At 46.4% G+C, this 17349-nt stretch overlaps 1 protein-coding gene across 1 annotated transcript; it reads left to right on the top strand.

Moving 5' to 3' along the window:
* The first annotated feature begins 2393 nt into the window (after positions 1-2393).
* GNG4 (G protein subunit gamma 4) lies at positions 2394-12330 on the top strand. The gene is made up of 2 exons (XM_026455093.1): positions 2394-2422; positions 7765-12330. Exons 1-2 carry the CDS (start codon positions 2394-2396, stop codon positions 7934-7936), a joined length of 201 nt encoding a protein of 66 aa, XP_026310878.1. The 3' UTR covers positions 7937-12330.
* The last annotated feature ends 5019 nt before the right edge of the window (positions 12331-17349 follow it).

A 17349-nucleotide genomic window follows, 5' to 3' on the forward strand; every position in this document is an offset into this window, starting at 1 on the left:
AATGGCGTGATCTCAGCTCACTGCAACCTCTGACTCTAATATTCCTGTGCTAAAGGCCATGTGAGAACAACTCTTACTTAAGTTAATTTGGTAATATTATAACTCTCTTACAAGCATCTTAGATTTAGCTCCCAATGTGCAATCAACTTTTGATGTGGAAAAACCTATGCTGAAAGTAGTTAACAGTGGCTAGTCCACTGTTATGGACGTTTGACTTAAGGATTCAGAGACGGACTCTGTTGAATTATTCTTTTATTCATACATATCACCCACTCTCCCCTCTCTGATTTCCACCTTCAGATATAACCTAACCCACTCTCAACTAGATGTTGCCTGTGGCCTAGGACCCAACCACTGGGCGGAAGCCTCTCCCCATACAGGCCATCCACCAACAAGAATTGCCCACGTTGACCAGGAATAGTACAAAGTAGTTACTGAGATCCACTGAAAGCTATAATATGAAAGTATCTAGAGACTGCCCTTAGGAACTGGTGTGTGGGTCTCAAATATTCTGAGATCCACTGAAAGCTATGATATGAAAGTATCTAGAGACTGCCCTTAGGAACTGGTGTGTGGGTCTCAAATATTTCCCAATGTTAGGAGGAAAAAAAAAAAAAAAAGCACGAGAATTCACCCTGCAGTGCTTGCTGAGAATTTAGAGGTGGGGTATATACCTGTAATGTCCCGAGGATCCTGCTGAGGATAAGCAGTATATGATATCTTCTAGTGGTGTGTGCACCAAATTTGACCTTGTAAAATATACCATTACACCATGCTGCCTGCAACCTGGCTGTGCCATTAACTGTAATCCTGCTTCGTTTTTTGGAGTAGAAGGAGAAACAGGCAAAGCCAACCTAGGTGCTTTTTAATTGATCCCCAGTAGTGCTGTTAACTAGGCCAGGGTTGCTTAGAAATAGGTCTGGGTCTGTCTACTTCAGATGCAAAGGATAAATGCAGTGGGTGTCACAGCCAGAATAATAATTATGTCATCTGTCTTGTCACGGAATGTGACTATGGTAATTGCGGCATTTTCTCCCATCATTGAAGCTTGTAATTATAGTGCAACTAACAGGATTATGTGCTAACTTGGGCTGCTTTAATCACCTCTTTTACTCTGAAATGTGATGGTAAAATTCCACAGTTGTTCCCAAGCTACCGATTCTTTTCAACATCTGTTGTCTTGTAACTCTAACAGTTCGATACTAAGACGGGGAGGCACAGAGATGCTCCAGGCATTTCATCACAGCAAACATCACAGCAAAAAGGGAAAGCCGAATTCAGGCTTGATGAGAAGGCATACACAGTAAAGGAATTTTCAATTTTCTACCAGAATAAGATTCTCTCTTTGAAAGCAAATTGTCTACTTTATGTTCCAAAGATGGCAGATGTTTAATGGGATCTGGCGGTGTCTGCAACCCCTATTTGGTACGTGTTGAAGGAAACCTCCGATCATAAACATCAATCTAGGGCTGATTAAGAAAACTCTCCCTCTCAGCGGAAGGAGCAGGCTTAGGTTAATTAATACCTGGATACTGAGCTATTTGTTGGGACGCCACCTTTCATGTATCAGGCTCATTAAGATGGTCATTACCTATATTTATCTTTTCAGATCACATTAACAATAAACTTCAGGGCTTACCCAAGATACTTTGGTTATACAGGTTATATAGGACTCTGGACACTATGTGAAAAGAGGGGGTGATGAAGGTGGAAAACTCCCTTGACTATTTTGCTGTAAGATGACTTATGCTCTATTAGATGCAGCTGTGCCTAAGTGGGCCCTTCTTCACAGCGTTACATTTCAGTAATTCTGAGTGCACCTAGGAAATTAATGTTGCATGGAACCAACCCAGATCCATACATTCAGGCTTAAACTGAGCACTTCTTGATCGGCACTAATACTGGCTTCATTGTGTGTGCATTCCTGTTGCATGGATACACAGACAGGATTCAGCAAGCCAGAGGAGTGTAGTTATAACTCAGCAAACGCAACTGTGATCTTAAAGCAACAAAAGGAAGCAACCTAAGAACAACTCGTTTTCTTGCAAGAAAAATTGTGGCATCAAGTACAGCATCACCTTTGGGAGGTGATAGAAAAATTCCTAGATTAGACCTGCTTAGACCTGGCAAGGCCAGACCATTAACAGCATAATTGTTAGGGTGTTGCAGACACCGGGCTGTAAGGGAAGAAGTTACTCCACTATGGAGTAGAACGTGGGCCCAAGCTGACCTCTCCTTGACTGAGCTGTTCCCCCAAAGCCCCAGCATTTTTTGAGCCCACTCCTTTAATGCTTAGTCATGATGTACATGATGTACTGGTTGATAATGCAGCTTCCACAGTGAGGCGCCCCCTTGAGGTTGTTCCCAGAGAATTGAAAGAGTCGAATTGGCCCATGTTGGATGTTGATAACCACCTGGACAGGTAAACTGATCAAGGGGAAGAAAGCTGTCGTGACAGTTTAACCAGCCAACTTCTGACTAGCTGGATTGTATGTGTAGACAGAAGGGGATTGGCAGGTCACAGCCTAGAGGAAGGGGTGTCTTGGAGACCACAGTGACCGTGTCCATCCCCTCTCAGGGTGCGGGGACAGAGGGTAAGTCCCAGCTGAAGACACTTCCTGTCTCTAAGTTAAATGAAATGACCTAAGATACTCTAGGTGGAAGACACTCCTTCTTCTGGTCCTGTGAGCTCCCAGGTAGTTGTTCCACAAGGATCTCTCCTCTTGTGCGCTGGCTGGGCAGGTGAGAGCGTTCCAGGCCACTTGAGAATTACGGGTCTCATTGTCAATTAACAAAGCAGCTGCTGTAGTATGGCGGCTGAGTATAGGTTCTGCATACAGTGTAGATTATAGATTCCGTATCGAGTGTAGATTCTGTGTAGTAGAAAAGGGGTCCCCAACCCCTGGGCCATGGACCAGTACTAGTCTGTGGTCTGTTAGGAACCGGGCCGCACAGCAGCAGGTGAGCAAGCAAAGCTTCATCTGTATTTACAGGCGCTCCCCATTGCTTGCATTACCGCTTGAGCTCTGCCTCCTGTCAGATCAGCAGCGGCATTAGATTCTTACAGGAGCACAAACCCAATTGTGAACTGTGTGTGTGAGGGATCTAGGTTGCAAGCTCCTTATGAGAATCCTGTGTCTGACTATCTGTCACTGTCTCCCATCACCTCCAAATGGGACCATCTGGTTGCAGGAAGACAAGCTCAGGCCTCCCACTGATTCTACATTATGGTGAATTGTATATCATTATTTCATCATGTATTACAATGTAATAGTGATAGAAACAAAGTGTACAATAAATGTAATGCACTTGAATCATCCTGAAACCATCCCCCCATCCCCAGTTAGTGGAAAAACTGTCTTCCATGAAACCACTCCCTGGTGCCAAAAAGATTGGGGACGGCTGTAGTATAGTATAGCTTAGCTTCCAATTCTGCTGCTTTCTCCCTTGCGCGCTCTCTTTTTTTTTTTTTTTTTTTTTGCGATAGAGTCTTGCTCTGTCACCAGGCTGGAGTGCAATGGCATGATCTCGGCTCACTGCAACCTCTGACTCCCTGGTTCAAGCGATTCTCCTGCCTCAGCTTCCTGAGTAGCTGGGATTACAGGCATGGGCCACCACGCCCAGCTAATTTTTGTATTTTTAGTAGAGATGGGGTTTCACCATGTTGGCCAGGATGATCTCAAGCTCCTAACCTTGTGATCTGCCAGCTTCGGCCTCCCAAAGTGCTGGGATTACAGTCATGAGCCACCATGCCCGGCCCTGGTTTCCTCTCTTAATAGATGGGTGACCTTCTTAACCTTTGTGCCTCAGTCTCCTCATCTGTAAAGTGGCTTTAAGAATAGTACTTATCATGTATACTTGAAAATGGCTTGCCAGACTCAGTGGCTCATGCCTGTAACCCCAGCACAGATTATAGAGAGGCCGAGGCGGGCAGATCACCTGAGGTCAGGAGTTTGAGACCAGCCTGAGCAACATGGTGAAACCCCCATCTCTTCCAAAAATAAAAAATTAGCCAGACATGGTAGCAGGAGCCTGTAATCCCAGCTACTCAGAAGGCTGAGGCAAGAAAACTGTTTGAACCCCGGAGGCGGAGGTTACAGTGAGCTGAGATAGCCTTACTGCACTCCAGTCTGGATGGCAGAGTGAGACTCCATCTCAAAAGAAAAAAGAAATTGCTAAGAGTAAATTTTACATGTTTTTAACCACAGAGAAAAGTATATGAGGTAATGGATGTGTCAGTTAGCTTGATTTAACCATTCTATAATGTATACGTGTATCAAAACATCATGTATGCCATAAATATATTCCATTTTTATTTGTCAATTATAAATAAAGAATTGTACTTTTTTTTTTTTTTTTTTTTTTTTTTTGGAGACAGGATCTTGCTCTGCCACCCAGGCTGGAATGCAGTGGTGCAATCACAGCTCACTGCCTTGAACTCCCAGACTCAAGCGATGTCCCTGCCTCAACCTCCTGAGTAGCTGGGACTGCAGGTGTGCACCATCATGCCTGGCTATTTTTTTCATTTTGTGGTAGAGTCTTGTTATGTTGCCCAGGCTAGAATCGTACTTATCAGAAGAATTAAATGGCATAGTACATCTGTTGCATGTAGCACACTGCTGGCACCTGAGAAGCGATCAGTAAATGTAAATGTCAGCTTCCATTTGTATTATGGTTTTATCCAGCTGCCTCCTGAGCTTGTTTAATATGGGTCAGCCACAAGAGATGATCCATTCTGAGTGTGCCAGGAAATCATGTTTCTGGGCCCAGAAGTCCAGTGATTGCCCTCTGGAGAATGGGGGCAGATTCACCAAGGTGTCCGCTACTGTGTGGGACTGGACAGGTTGTCAGATGCCCGTCTCCTGGCCTCTCATCATGGATCCACAGTGGCGTGCAAGTGTTCTTCTGTGATATTTCAGCACACGTAGATTATTATAGTGACTACATCATGTTTGAGATTGCAGTGAGATCTTCTAGAGGGCCTTGTTCTTTCCCTTGCATCCTTTGAATTAGCTAAAGGGTAGATAGTGAATACTTCCTTCCTGAATGGCATAACGAGGATTATAGAGAATTCAGATGGAACTGGAGCATGCCCCAAAAAAATGAAGTAGATGGGAAAAGTGAAAACTAGAAAACTGGAGAGGGCATGATGGTCAGACGAGACATTATTTATTTTTTTCTTTTTTTGAGATGGAGTTTCATTTTTATTGCCCAGACAGGAGTGCAGTGGTGCAATCTCAGCTCATTGCAATTTCCAACTCCCGGATTCAAGCGATTCTCCTGCCTCAGCCTCCTGAGTAGCTGGGATTACAGGTGCCCGCCACCACGCCCAGTTAATTTTTTGTATTTTTAGTAGAGACAGGGTTGCACCATGTTGGCCAGGCTGGTCTTGAACTCCTGACCTCAGGCAATCCACCCGCCTTGGCCTCCCAAAGTGCCGGGATTACAGGTGAGCCACTGTGTCCAGCCAAGCCATTCTTAAACGGAGCTCCCAGAAGAGCTCACTGGAGTCAGGAGTCTAGACCTAGCAAACCCAAGAGGACAGTGGCTCCTAGAGGAGCAATGTGGTTGTTCCAACACTGCAGCCTTGTATGTGCTGCCCAGGCAGCAGTGAAGACCACCGCCCAGGGGTTGCCAGAGGGGCCACTGGATGAATTTAGTGGCTGTCCTAACATGGTGGCCATGAGGGAGACCCCAGACCTCAGCAGCTTCTGCATCTCTGGGCATGGTGAGAAGCCAGGAGTGGAAACTAAGGAGGTCATGACTCCAGCAGCTGGGGAGGGCACTCGGCTTTCCTTAGAAGGTGGCAGCAAGGGAGGGCTCAATCTCCCAAGCCCAACGGCTCTGAGTTTGCAGCACTCACCATGTGATTCCATTCTCTTTGTGTGTCCATCACAGCCCTGTGGGCCTCAGAGTCTGTTTCCCTAAGCCTGTGCTCTAGCTCCTTGTGATGACTTCACAGACCCCCAACAGATTCAGTTTTCCCCTGGGCCTCACACCTCTGGGAAATTCCTATATGGGCTTCCTATAAACCACTGCAAACTTCAAACACTCCTATCAAACTCAACATATGCATTTGTGGGATCTTAAATACTGACCATGCTATTAAAGATAGAATCATAGACATTTTAGAGTAAATTGCAACCTTAGAGCTCTCCAACTCTCCTGAATTTTACAAATGAAGGAAGTGAAGCTCAGAAAGGTTGAGCTACTTACCCAAGGTCACACAGCTGGCTTAGGGGTGGGGATAGAACTAGAAGCCTGATGTTTACAGGAACTCATTTCTCCACGCCACATTCTTAACAAATGTAGGCTTTGTAAGGATTTAGATTGACTCATCTGCTAAATTTCAAGTTGATTTATTTGAGTGATGTGTTTAGTTGATTCATTGTATATCTCTGCTGAAATTATTCCTAGCCATTGCTAAAGCGGTTAGGTCTGGGCTGAAAATCAGAAGAATCTCTGTAAAATGTTGAAAGATGAGCCAATTTTTAAAACCCAGAAGGGAATGTGTATGGCCTGTGTAGTTGGAGTTTTCTAAACATTTTTTTCTTCATCTGTCGAACATTTTTATCATTCTAGGGAAGATTTAGACATTGAATGTACTAAAAGGATTTCATTTGACTGCTATGTACTTACCCCTGCCTGTAATCCTCTAATAAACACTCGCAGGCAGAACAGCCTAATTGGCAGGATGAGTTAATGCATAGGCCATTTATTTGCCAAGCACATGACACAGACCATGAACAAAATAAGCTCGTAACTGCCTCTCCCTGTTAGCAAATGCTTGTCCGCACCCTGCCCTCTCGCAACCTGCACTTCCTCTGGGCTTGAGCTTGGGGACAGTTTGATGTACAACTGCCATGCGCCAGCAGGCTTCAGATAAGCCTGGAAAGAAATGCAGGGGAAAGAACTTTCTGGTCAGGAGCACCTCTCGCTATAGGGGAATGGCCACCCCAAGTTAAAACATGTGTGCTGGCCCGGCACGGTGGCTCACGCCTGTAATCCCAGCACTTTGGGAGGCCGAGGTGGGCAGATCACCTGAGGTCAGGAGTTTGAGACTAGCCTGGCCAACATAGTGAAACCCCATCTCTACAAAAAATACAAAAATTAGCTGGGTATGGTGGGTGCCTGTAATCTCAGCTACTTGGGAGGCTGAGGCAGGAGAATCACTTGAACTCGGGAGATGGAGGTTGCAGTGAGTGGGGATCGCGCCACCGCACTCTAGCCTGGGCAACAGAGTGAGACTCTGCCTCAAAAACTAAATAAATAAAAATTTAAAATAAATAAAAATAAAACAGGTATGCTTCTAAAACATAGCTAAATACGAGTTCTGTTGAGGAGGATGAAGTGTCTCTCTGTGTTGGTCACAAGAGTGGACTGCAATAAAACCACTAATAATGATAATACATATGATCACACTGGCTTGGCCAGGGGCTGCCTTCTGCTTTATTCTTCCAGAAACGGTTTAGCAAAGTCATTGTGAGACTACTGTCCTGGAGCCTCCACTCCTCACCTACTCAAGAGTATAGCAAGGCTGTCTGGGCCTCCTGCCATCCCTTATTCCTGTCTCCATGCTGACCTGCCTTGCAAGGGCAGCCTCCCTTTCTTGGAGGCACATTTCGAACCAGTCTCCTGGGTTTGCACGAACCCGCCCTCCAGCCTGGGCATGACCTTGTCGTAGGCTGTGTGCACTATAAAGCCTATCCTAGGGCTTATCCCCATTCTACGTGGACGCCTCTTCCCTGGACCCACTCTGTGAAGGGGCCTTTGCTCTGTGAAATGCCTGTGCTCTGTGCCCTCACAGGTCTCCCAGGCAGCTGCGGACCTCCTGGCCTACTGTGAAGCTCACGTGCGGGAAGACCCTCTCATCATTCCAGTGCCTGCGTCAGAAAACCCCTTTCGCGAGAAGAAGTTCTTTTGTACCATTCTCTAACTTCATGTGTGATGAAAACGCCTCCTTTTCTGACCTTCAAAGTCCCCTGTAGAGACCATGCATGCTCTAAGCCTTAGGGAGTAAGACCAACACCCATCCCTGCCCAGCCAATGGTGGCCGGGGCTTGTCTTATGTTTTCATCTGTTTTCTTTGTGGCATTCAATTTCATTTTTTTCTTTTCATTTTCAGGTTATTTTCATTATTGGCAAAGAAAATCAAAATTTTTATAGCCAAATAACAAATGTGCCATGTAAAAATAAGTCTGGACTTAAGAGTTTAACATTTTTAAACATCAATTTCCAAGTTTATATCATATTAATACATTTCAGGGGATAACTTATTTAAAAAAAAAAACTATGCCTACATATCTCTTATTTGCAATATTCAGTATCAAATTAGAGCATTTTGGCCAACTGAAACATATAACATTTTCATCTTCTTTCCTGGAGAAAGCAGCTGCAGAGGTTCCCTAGTTCTTGCGCATTTCCATCATCCTAGTGAAAAGACAACCCACAGGATTGGAATGGTTTTCTTTTGTTTTTTTTTTTGTTGTTGTTGTTGTTTTGAGACAGAGTCTCGCTCCGTTGCCCAGGCTGGAGTGCAGTGGTGCGAACTCAGCTCACTGCGACCTCCACCTCCTGGGTTCAAGCGATTCTCCTGCCTCAGCCTCCTAAGTAGCTGGGATTACAGGCACGCACCACCATGCCCAGCTAATTTTTTGTATTTTTAATAGAGACAGGGCTTCACCATGTTGGTCAGGCTGGTCTCAAATGCCTGACCTTGTGATCCACCCGCCTCAGCCTCCCAAAGCGCTGGGATTACAGGCATGAGCCACCCCGCCCAGCCGTGGAATGGTTTTCTTAACGTATCCTCCCGGGGCCATGGTGGATGTCCCTTGTTTCAGTGGTCCTACAAAGATAGATGGTGGGCAGACACTGAAGTCAACTTGACTGTAAAAGTACCCCATGCCATTGATATGCTGTAGCAGACCTGTGTGTGCGGTCTCCCCTCTCCAAATGCCACCTCTTCCTGCTCCCTCCTCTTTTGGCTCCTACTCAGTAGTTCCATTGTGGGCTGCGGTAATATAAGGACCTGTTCTGGACACAGCGCTGGGCCCGCTGGGGTTTTACTAGGGCAGTCCCTCCTCTGCAGGAGTGAGTCATGGTGACAGCAGCCCCCTGTGTGCCCCCTAGTCATATGAGCATTGGTGTGCATTAAGGTACTTAATCTTCCAACAATAAATACCATAAGTGCATGTCTGTTTTGTTTTATTTTATTTATTCATCTTTTTGAGACAGAGCCTTGCTCTGTTACCCAGGCTGGAATGCAATGGCACAATCTCAGCTCACCGCAACCTCCACTCCCAGGTTCAAATGATCCTCATGTCTCAGCCTCCCTAGTAGCTGGGATGACAAGCGCAGGCCACCACACCTGGCTCATTTTTGTATTTTTAGTAGAGACGGGCTTTCACCATGTTGGCCAGGCTGGTCTCCAACTCCTGGCCTCAAGTGATCTGCCCACCTCGGCCTCCCAAAGTGCTGGGATTATAGGTATGAGTCAGTGCACCCAGCCATATGTCTGTTTTAGAGTGAGGGGAAACTGAGGCACAAAAAGTTTATGTAGTTTGCCCAAGGTTACACATGGTAAGCAGAAAAACTGGGGTTTGAGGGCAGGCAGCCCAGCCCCAGAGTTCCCTTAGCCCCCTGAACTGTGCTACCTTCCAGGTCTACCTGTTTGCAGATAGGGAGACCCGCAAACTATCTTAACTGAACACCGTGACGCAAACACCTTTGTTGCACCAACCCACGGCACACTTCACTTCCCACGTTCACCAGGAGGAAGCCGAATTCTGGCAGTTTAAGGAAGGTGATTCATGGATGCCCCAAGGAAACGCTAGACATTGATGAATTAGCTCTTGGATTGTCTAAGATCAACCTGAAGGCCCTACCTAAACCAAACTCATATGACCCCGATAAAAGAGGAGAATACACTGTGGGAGCAGAGTTCTTTGTCTAAGTTTGTTCTATTCTATTTATTTGGAAACTGCCTGTCTCCCTAGTTCTGACCGAGACTTGCTGTGTGATACAGAGCAGGCCATTGTGTGCCTGAAATGTTCTAACCTGCAAATTGGGTTTAATGGTAATTATCCTGCCTTTCTGTCTGAGAGGAAACAGAGATGCTACATAGATGAAAGCTCTGATTATCATTTAAAACAAATAAATGTACTAAATGCCATGGTATAATGTAGGGAAGAATGGATGACTTCAAAGAGACCATGGTTCTGTTGGATGAATAAAATTGCCTGCAAAGAGGCACATATAATTTTCAGATCAATTAATGACTTGCTGCCCTCGTACATGGATTTAGGACATTTTTATTCCTTGCTTCTTTTGTTAAAACCCATTCTGAGTTTCATTATCAGCTCACTGATAATATCAGTGTTGTTAAGATGCTCAAACTAGAACAGAATTGTATGCTGGATGTGACGCTAAGACCTCCGATCCTTTGATAGTGCAGTTTATGACCAAGATCTCTTTATTCTGTGGTTCACGCCAACATCATTAACCCGATGAAGCAAAGCACAAGTCACAAAAGCACATCAGAGAAGCTGAGAAAGTGGGACAGCACAGAGAGCATCAAAATCAGGTCAAAAAAATGCTGCTTTCCTCTTCCACCAAACTTTCTCTGCGTTGTTTTTACATGTCCCGTCCCTCTAGATTCAGGCTCCCTTTTGTTCTGTCTCCCTTTCCTTTTCCTTCTCTCTTCCTTACCTCCCGCTATGAGATGCTTTTCTGTCCTTTTATTGCACCTTTTCCAGACCTATGTCATTTTGAGATGGGTCACCCTTCCTAGAGTGGTCGTGAACCCAGCTTCCACTTCTTTTTTTTTGTTTTTGAGACAGTCTTGCTCTGTCGTCCAGGCTGGAGTGCAGTGGTGCAATCTCGGCTCACTGCAACCTCCACCTCCTGGGTTCAAGCAATTCTCGTGTCTCAGCCTCCCGAGGAGCTGGGATTACAGGCACCCACCACCACACCTGGCTGATTTTTGTATTTTTAGTAGAGACAGTTTCACCATGTTGGCCATGCTCGTCTCGAACCCCTGACCTCAAGTGGTCCACCCGCCTTGGCCTCCCGAAGTGCTGGGATTACAGGCGTGAGCCACAGCACCTGGCCTAGCTCCCTCTTCTTAGATGCAGATTTCTGCATATGAGCTATGAGATCCACAGACATGTCACTGACCTCCCCCACTCTGTCAGTGGAAGATGAATGGAATAAAGCCTGCTTGCATTATGGAATGCAGCTGTGAGAACAGTTGTCACTTTTGTGTTTTCAGCTTAACTGTCCAGTATCTCCCCTCCCTTCCTGTAGCCCCTGCTTAGATATAAACTTAGTGGTGTGTCGTACCCACCGTGGAAGCTGAAGAAGGGAGGTATTCCCTGTCTCTCAGGCACACCCTGCTTCCAGCCCCATACCCGTCGGGAAGTGGTCATTGACCTAGGGTGGACTACCTGGACCCTTGCTTGGGGCTATGAGCCTGGAGAATGTGACACAGAAATGAAGGGATGCTGAGACTCGTTTCAAGGAAGTCACGGTGGTCTGGGGTTGGTAGTCATCCAGTAAGGCAGGTGTCTAGGGCTGGCAGGCTGAAGGGATGGTGTGTCCACTGGTAGCAATGTCCAGGGATGCCAGGGTCCTGGGAATGTCATTTCTGCTCCACTCATTGGACTTGCTGAGCTGTCTCCGCCTCCACCTATCTTCCTACAGATCTCCCTTCTAGTTTTCTGTCAATTCTTTGAGCCAGCAAACTCCTTCCAGTACATTCCTTATTCTTTAATGAAATAGCCTGAGTTGGATGTAAATATGTATGACCTAACAATTCCACCCCTAGGTGTATACTCAACAGAAGTGTGTACATGTGTTCATCCAGAGAAATGCCCTAAATCTTCACAAAAACTCTCTCCATAATAACCCCAAATGGGAAAGCACCCAAATGCCCATGTTTGTTGGATAAGCACATCAGGGTATATTCACACGATGGAATCCCAGACTGCAATGGGAATGAGTTGCAACTCCACCCCCAGCTTGGAGTGTATTCACCAACCTAGTGGTGAACAAGATAAGGCAAAAATGCACCATAGGATTCCATTTATATAAAGTATAAAACCCAAAACTCATCCTTGTGGTTGCAAGTAGAGATCAGTCCTAAGAAGATAGTGACCAGAAGAGGGACATGAGGTGGTGGGTGCTTCTGGGCTGTTCTGTTTCTTGATCTGGTTGCCGGTTACTTGGGTGCATTCCATTTGTGAACATTCTTGGAGCTGTACATTTTTGATTTGGGCACTTTTCTGTGTGTATGTTATACTTTAATAAAAAGTTGGGCTTTGTGACTTGCAATCAAGAATCCTACTTTTTTTTTTTTTTTTTTTTGGCACTTTGCTCAAATTTTTACTCCTCTTTAGATACCATTAACATTACATTAATGATAACTAGCATCGCTAGTGGGGCATTTTAAGAGCATGTTTGATGTCATTTTAAAGTACAAACTATGATCCTCAGCTATCTGGATGGAGAATAGGCCATCAGCACCACGCAGGTGGGGCCCTGTGAACAAGATGCACAAACTCTGTGGAATTTGTGTCTTTCAGGAAGACAGTGAGGAATCCCACTGGGAGTTCCCATGTGGTGATGGAGATCTTGTCCTCTCAGGCTCTCCTGCCTTCTGACCATCAGGAATGGATGGAGGAGGTGGCCTGCTGCAAAACCCTGTCATCAGACACCACCGTTGGGGAGGGAGCCGCAGCACAGGCCCCAGGGGGCTCGTCTATGACACCTCTGAATGCAAGCTCAGATTCCCAGGTCACCCAGCCCATAGGTGTTAATACACTGGGGCTGGAACACCGATGGCCACTCTGCTCACATCCCTGGGGGCTCTGGCCCTGCTTCTGAACCTCGGATTGTTTCTGAGTATCTCCTAGGGCATCTCTCTTGTGCTCAGCTACCAAGTAGCCTCTGCCATCTCCCTGTGGCAGCTCTGGCGTGTTGAGTTCCAGGGCAATCACAGAGCAACTACATGCTGGGGCCCCACGACATGAGTCAGAAGGGCTTGCCTCTGATCCTCAGCTCCAGCCCCCATGGAACTCAACCACAACTCTGCCCATTGTCAGCAGCCCCCCTGCTGCTGGGAGCCAGGGGAGCGAGCAAACCAAAGGGCGGAAGGAAGTTTGTTCTGGTGACTCTTCAGATTGGAGATGAAAATAATTAGAGTAATAACAAGCAACACTGATCTGATGTCAGAGGCGTGTGAACCAAAGCAACTCTATCTTGAGTAGGGGCTGGGTAAAATGAGGCTGAAACCTACTGGGCTGCATTCCCAGATGGTTAAGGCATTCTATGTCACAGGATGACATAGGAGGTCAGCACAAAATACAGGTCATAAAGACCTTACTGATAAAATAGGTTGCAGTAAAGAAGCTGGCTAAAGCCTAGCAAAACCAAGATGGCCACAAGAGTGACCTCTCTGGTTGTCCTCCTTACTACACTCCCATCAGCGCCATGACAGTTTACAAATGCCATGGCAACATCAGGAAGTTACCCTATATGGTCTAAAAAGAGGAGGCATGAATAATCCACCCCTTATTTGGCATATCATCAAGAAACAACCATAAAATTGGGCAACCAGCAGCCCGCGGGGCTGATCTGTCTATGGAGTAGCCATTCTCTTATTCTTTTACTTTCTTAATAAACTTGCTTTCTCTTTGCACTGCGGACTGGTCCTGAATTCTCTCTTACGTGAGATCCAAGAACCCTCTCCTGAGGTCTGGATCAGGACTCCTGTTCTGTAACACTGAGAAGAACATGGACAATAGCAATCCATTAGACAGAATTATTCACACTTACATCTCCTCAGCTCTTCAGGGGGTAAGACACCAGATCATGGGCGAGGTTTTTTGTTTTGTTGTTTTTTTCTTGAGATGGGATCTCATTCTGTTGTGCAGGCCAGAGTACAGTGAAGCTATCACAGCTCACTGCAGCCTCGAGTCCCTGGGCTCAAGCGATCCTCTGGCCTCAGCCTCCTGAATAGCTGGACTACCGGTGCACGCCACCATGCCAGGCTAATTTATTTTTATTTTTATTTTTTTTGTAGAGACAGGGTCTCACTATATTGCCTGGGTTAGTCTTGAACTCTGGCCCACCTCTGCCTCCTAAGCACTGGGATTACAGGTGGGAGCCACCACGCCTGCCATGGGCTGTTTTCATGAAAGATCAGAGGATGCCCTCTAACCCCCAGCTTCCAGCCACATCTCCTCGGTGGCACAAGATGTGCTCTGCCATCCTCAGGATGTAGGCCCAGAGCAGCAAAGGTGGATGATGAGCTGGGCATCTGTCCAGTTTAAATGCTTTTGTTGATGTGTGGACAAGCCAGCGACACATTAGTACCATCCTGCATTCCATCTGGTTTCTAGAGAAACCCTCACAACTTGATTCAGTTTCAGCTATACATAATGTACTAACTTGTAAATGTTCAAACCCACATGCGATCATTAACCGCATGCTGGTATTGTAACCACTTACTTCAAAGATTCCCTAGTGACCCAGGGTGGCCTCCAAGGTCCTGCATGCCCTGACTCCTACTTACTCTCCAGCATCCCTTTCACACCTCACTCCCCCTGAGAACCCTGTGCTCCATCCCCACTGGCCATGATTCAAGCCCCCCTACTAGCCATGCTCCCTGCTGGACAAGGCCTTTGCACCTGCAGCTTCCTCTGCCTGGCACACTCTTCCCTCCTCTCTTTGCCAGATGGACTTATTTGGTAGATCTTGACTCAAGCATCACTGAAGACTCAAGCCTTCTCTGACCTCTCTGACGAAGTCCAATCTATCTCTAGGTTCTTATTCACTGTGAGGCTCTCCTTTGAGGCCTTTGTCATGGTTGCAGTTTTACGTCTGTGTAAGTGATGACTCAAAGAAGGTCTGTCTCCCCCACGATGCCATAAACCCTCTGAGGCCCAGGGTTCTGGCTGTGAAAGGAAAAGAAATCTCCCCAAAATCACTAAGCCAGAGGGAAGGGTCAAGCTGGGAACTGCCTTGGGCAAACCTGCCTTCCACTCTATTCCTAAATAAGATAGCTACATACACACCCCCCCCCCCCCACCACCAGTGCCCCAACCCCCACGCACTCCCTCACAATTTGCCCACAAGGAAATTCCTTGCGGACAAAGGACAGGCAGAAGTCAAAGTCATCCCTCTACTCATGTGAGGAAAATGCACATCCGATTTGCTTGCTCTGCCCCTATTGTTTCACTAAGCCAGAGTAGGCATAAGTGACTGTCCCCAACCTTTTTGGCACCAGGGGCTGGTTTTGTGGAAGACAATTCTTCCAGGCATGTGGGGTGGGGGGCCTGGTTTCAGATGAAACTGTTCCACCTTGGATCATCAGGCGTTCGATTCTCATAAGGAGCAACCTAGGTCCCTCCCATGCACTGTTCACATAGGGTTTGCCCTCCTATTAGAATCGAATGCTGCCACAGGTCTGGCAGGAGGTGGAGCTCAGGCAGCAAGCTCATTGGCCGCTCACCTCCTGCTTCCTAACAGGCCACAGACCCGTACTGGTCTGTGGCCTGGGAGTTGGAGACCCCTGCTGTAAACTGTTTATTCAGTGAAAGGCTAATCAGAAACTCAAAAGCATGCAACAGCCTCTCTTATCTACCTAGGACCTGGAAGCCTCCTCCCCACTTTGAGTTGTCCCACCTTTCCGGACTGAGCCAATGTACATCTTACATATATTGACTGATGTCTCATGTCTCCCTAAAATGTATAAAATCAAGCTGTGCCCCGACCACCTTGGGCACATGTCTACAGGACCTCCTGCGGCTGTGTCACGGGTGTGTTCTCAACCTTGGCAAAATAAACATTCTAAATTGATTGAGACCTGTCTTGGATACCATTTGGTTTATATGGTTTTACTCATTCCCAGTACCGAACATATCTGGCACATGATAGCAATCAGAAAGTATTATCTGAATAAAGGCATGAAAGTTACTACTAGTCCTTTCCTGACAGTAAGTGCTTCTCCTTACGGGTGTGAATGAACCCTTAGAAGACTGAAATAGTAACCAAGGAAAGGGGGCAGGGGAACCAATATTTGTTGAGTGCAAACATGTGCCAGGTCTTGAGCAAAGGAGTTAACTTTTTTTTTTTTTTTTTTTTTTTCCTGAGACGGAGTCTCGCTCTGTCACCCAGGCTGGAGTGCGGTGGCACAATCTCGGCTCATTGCAACCTCCACACCCCGGGTTCAAGCGATTCTCCTGCCTCAGCCTCTCAAGTAGCTGGGATTACAGGCACGCACCACCATGTCCAGCTAATTTTTGTATTTTTAGTAGAGATGGGGTTTCGCCATGTTGGCCAGGCCAGTCTTGAACTCCTGACCTCAGATGATCTGCCTGTCTCGGCCTCCCAAAGTGCTAGGGTTACAGGCGTGAGCCACTGTGCCCAGCCAGGAGTTAACTTTTTTAATTCTTACAAAATTGCATTATGATATTCTTTATCCTCATTTGGTAGATGTATGTTCCTCATATAAATATGAGGAAGCTGAGTTTCGGCTGGGTGCAGTGTCTCACACCTGTAATCTCAGTGCTTTGGAAAGCCGAGGTGGGCAGCTTGCTGGAGCTCAGAAGTTCAAGACCAGCCTGGTCAACACAGCAAGACCCCCATCTCTACAAGAAATTTAAAAATTAGCCAGGCATAGTAATGTATGTCTGTAGTTACAGCAACTCAGGAGGCTGAGGCAGGAGGATCACATGGGATCAGGAGGTCAAGGCTGCAGTAAGCTGAGATCATGCCACTGCACTCCAGCCTGGGCAGCAGAGAGAGATGCTGTCTCAAAGAAAGAGAAACAGAAAAGAAAAGAAACGGAATTCAAATTAAGTAACTTGCCAGATATTAGACAACTACTAAGTGACTGAATTTGAATTTGAATCAGTCCACCTAACAACACCACTACCCTGCCTGTTGTCAGACTGAGGCATTTAAGAACCAAAAGTCTCAGCCAGGCACAGTGGCTCACGCCTGTAATCCCAGCACTTTGGGAGGCAGAGGAAGGCGGATTATCTGAGGTCGGGAATTTGAGACCAGCCTGGCCAACATGGAGAAACCCTGTTTCTACTAAAAATACAAAATTACCTAGGCATGGTGGCATGTGCCTGTAATCCCAGCTACTCAGGAAGCTGAGGCACGAGAATCGCTTGAACCCGGAAGGCGGAGGTTGCGGTAAGCTGAGATTGCGCTATTGCACTCCAGCCTGGGCAACAAGAGTGAAATTCAAAAAAGTCTCAAAAAAAAAGAAAAAAAAAAAAAAGAACCAAAAGCCTCTCATCTCCTCTATATCTCATTTAAAGAAAAAATGCAAGGCCAGGC

Source organism: Piliocolobus tephrosceles, chromosome 1 (genome assembly GCF_002776525.5).
Source record: "Piliocolobus tephrosceles isolate RC106 chromosome 1, ASM277652v3, whole genome shotgun sequence".
In the NCBI taxonomy this organism is placed as follows: domain Eukaryota; kingdom Metazoa; phylum Chordata; class Mammalia; order Primates; family Cercopithecidae; genus Piliocolobus; species Piliocolobus tephrosceles.

Excerpts from the sequence above, each read along its gene's own strand:
- GNG4 (XM_026455093.1), top strand. The coding sequence starts at position 2,394 with ATGTTGGATGTTGATAACCACCTGGACAG. Across the intron at positions 2,423-7,764 it reads GTTGATAACCACCTGGACAG|GGGCCTTTGCTCTGTGAAAT; the intron begins GTAAACTGATCA and ends CACTCTGTGAAG.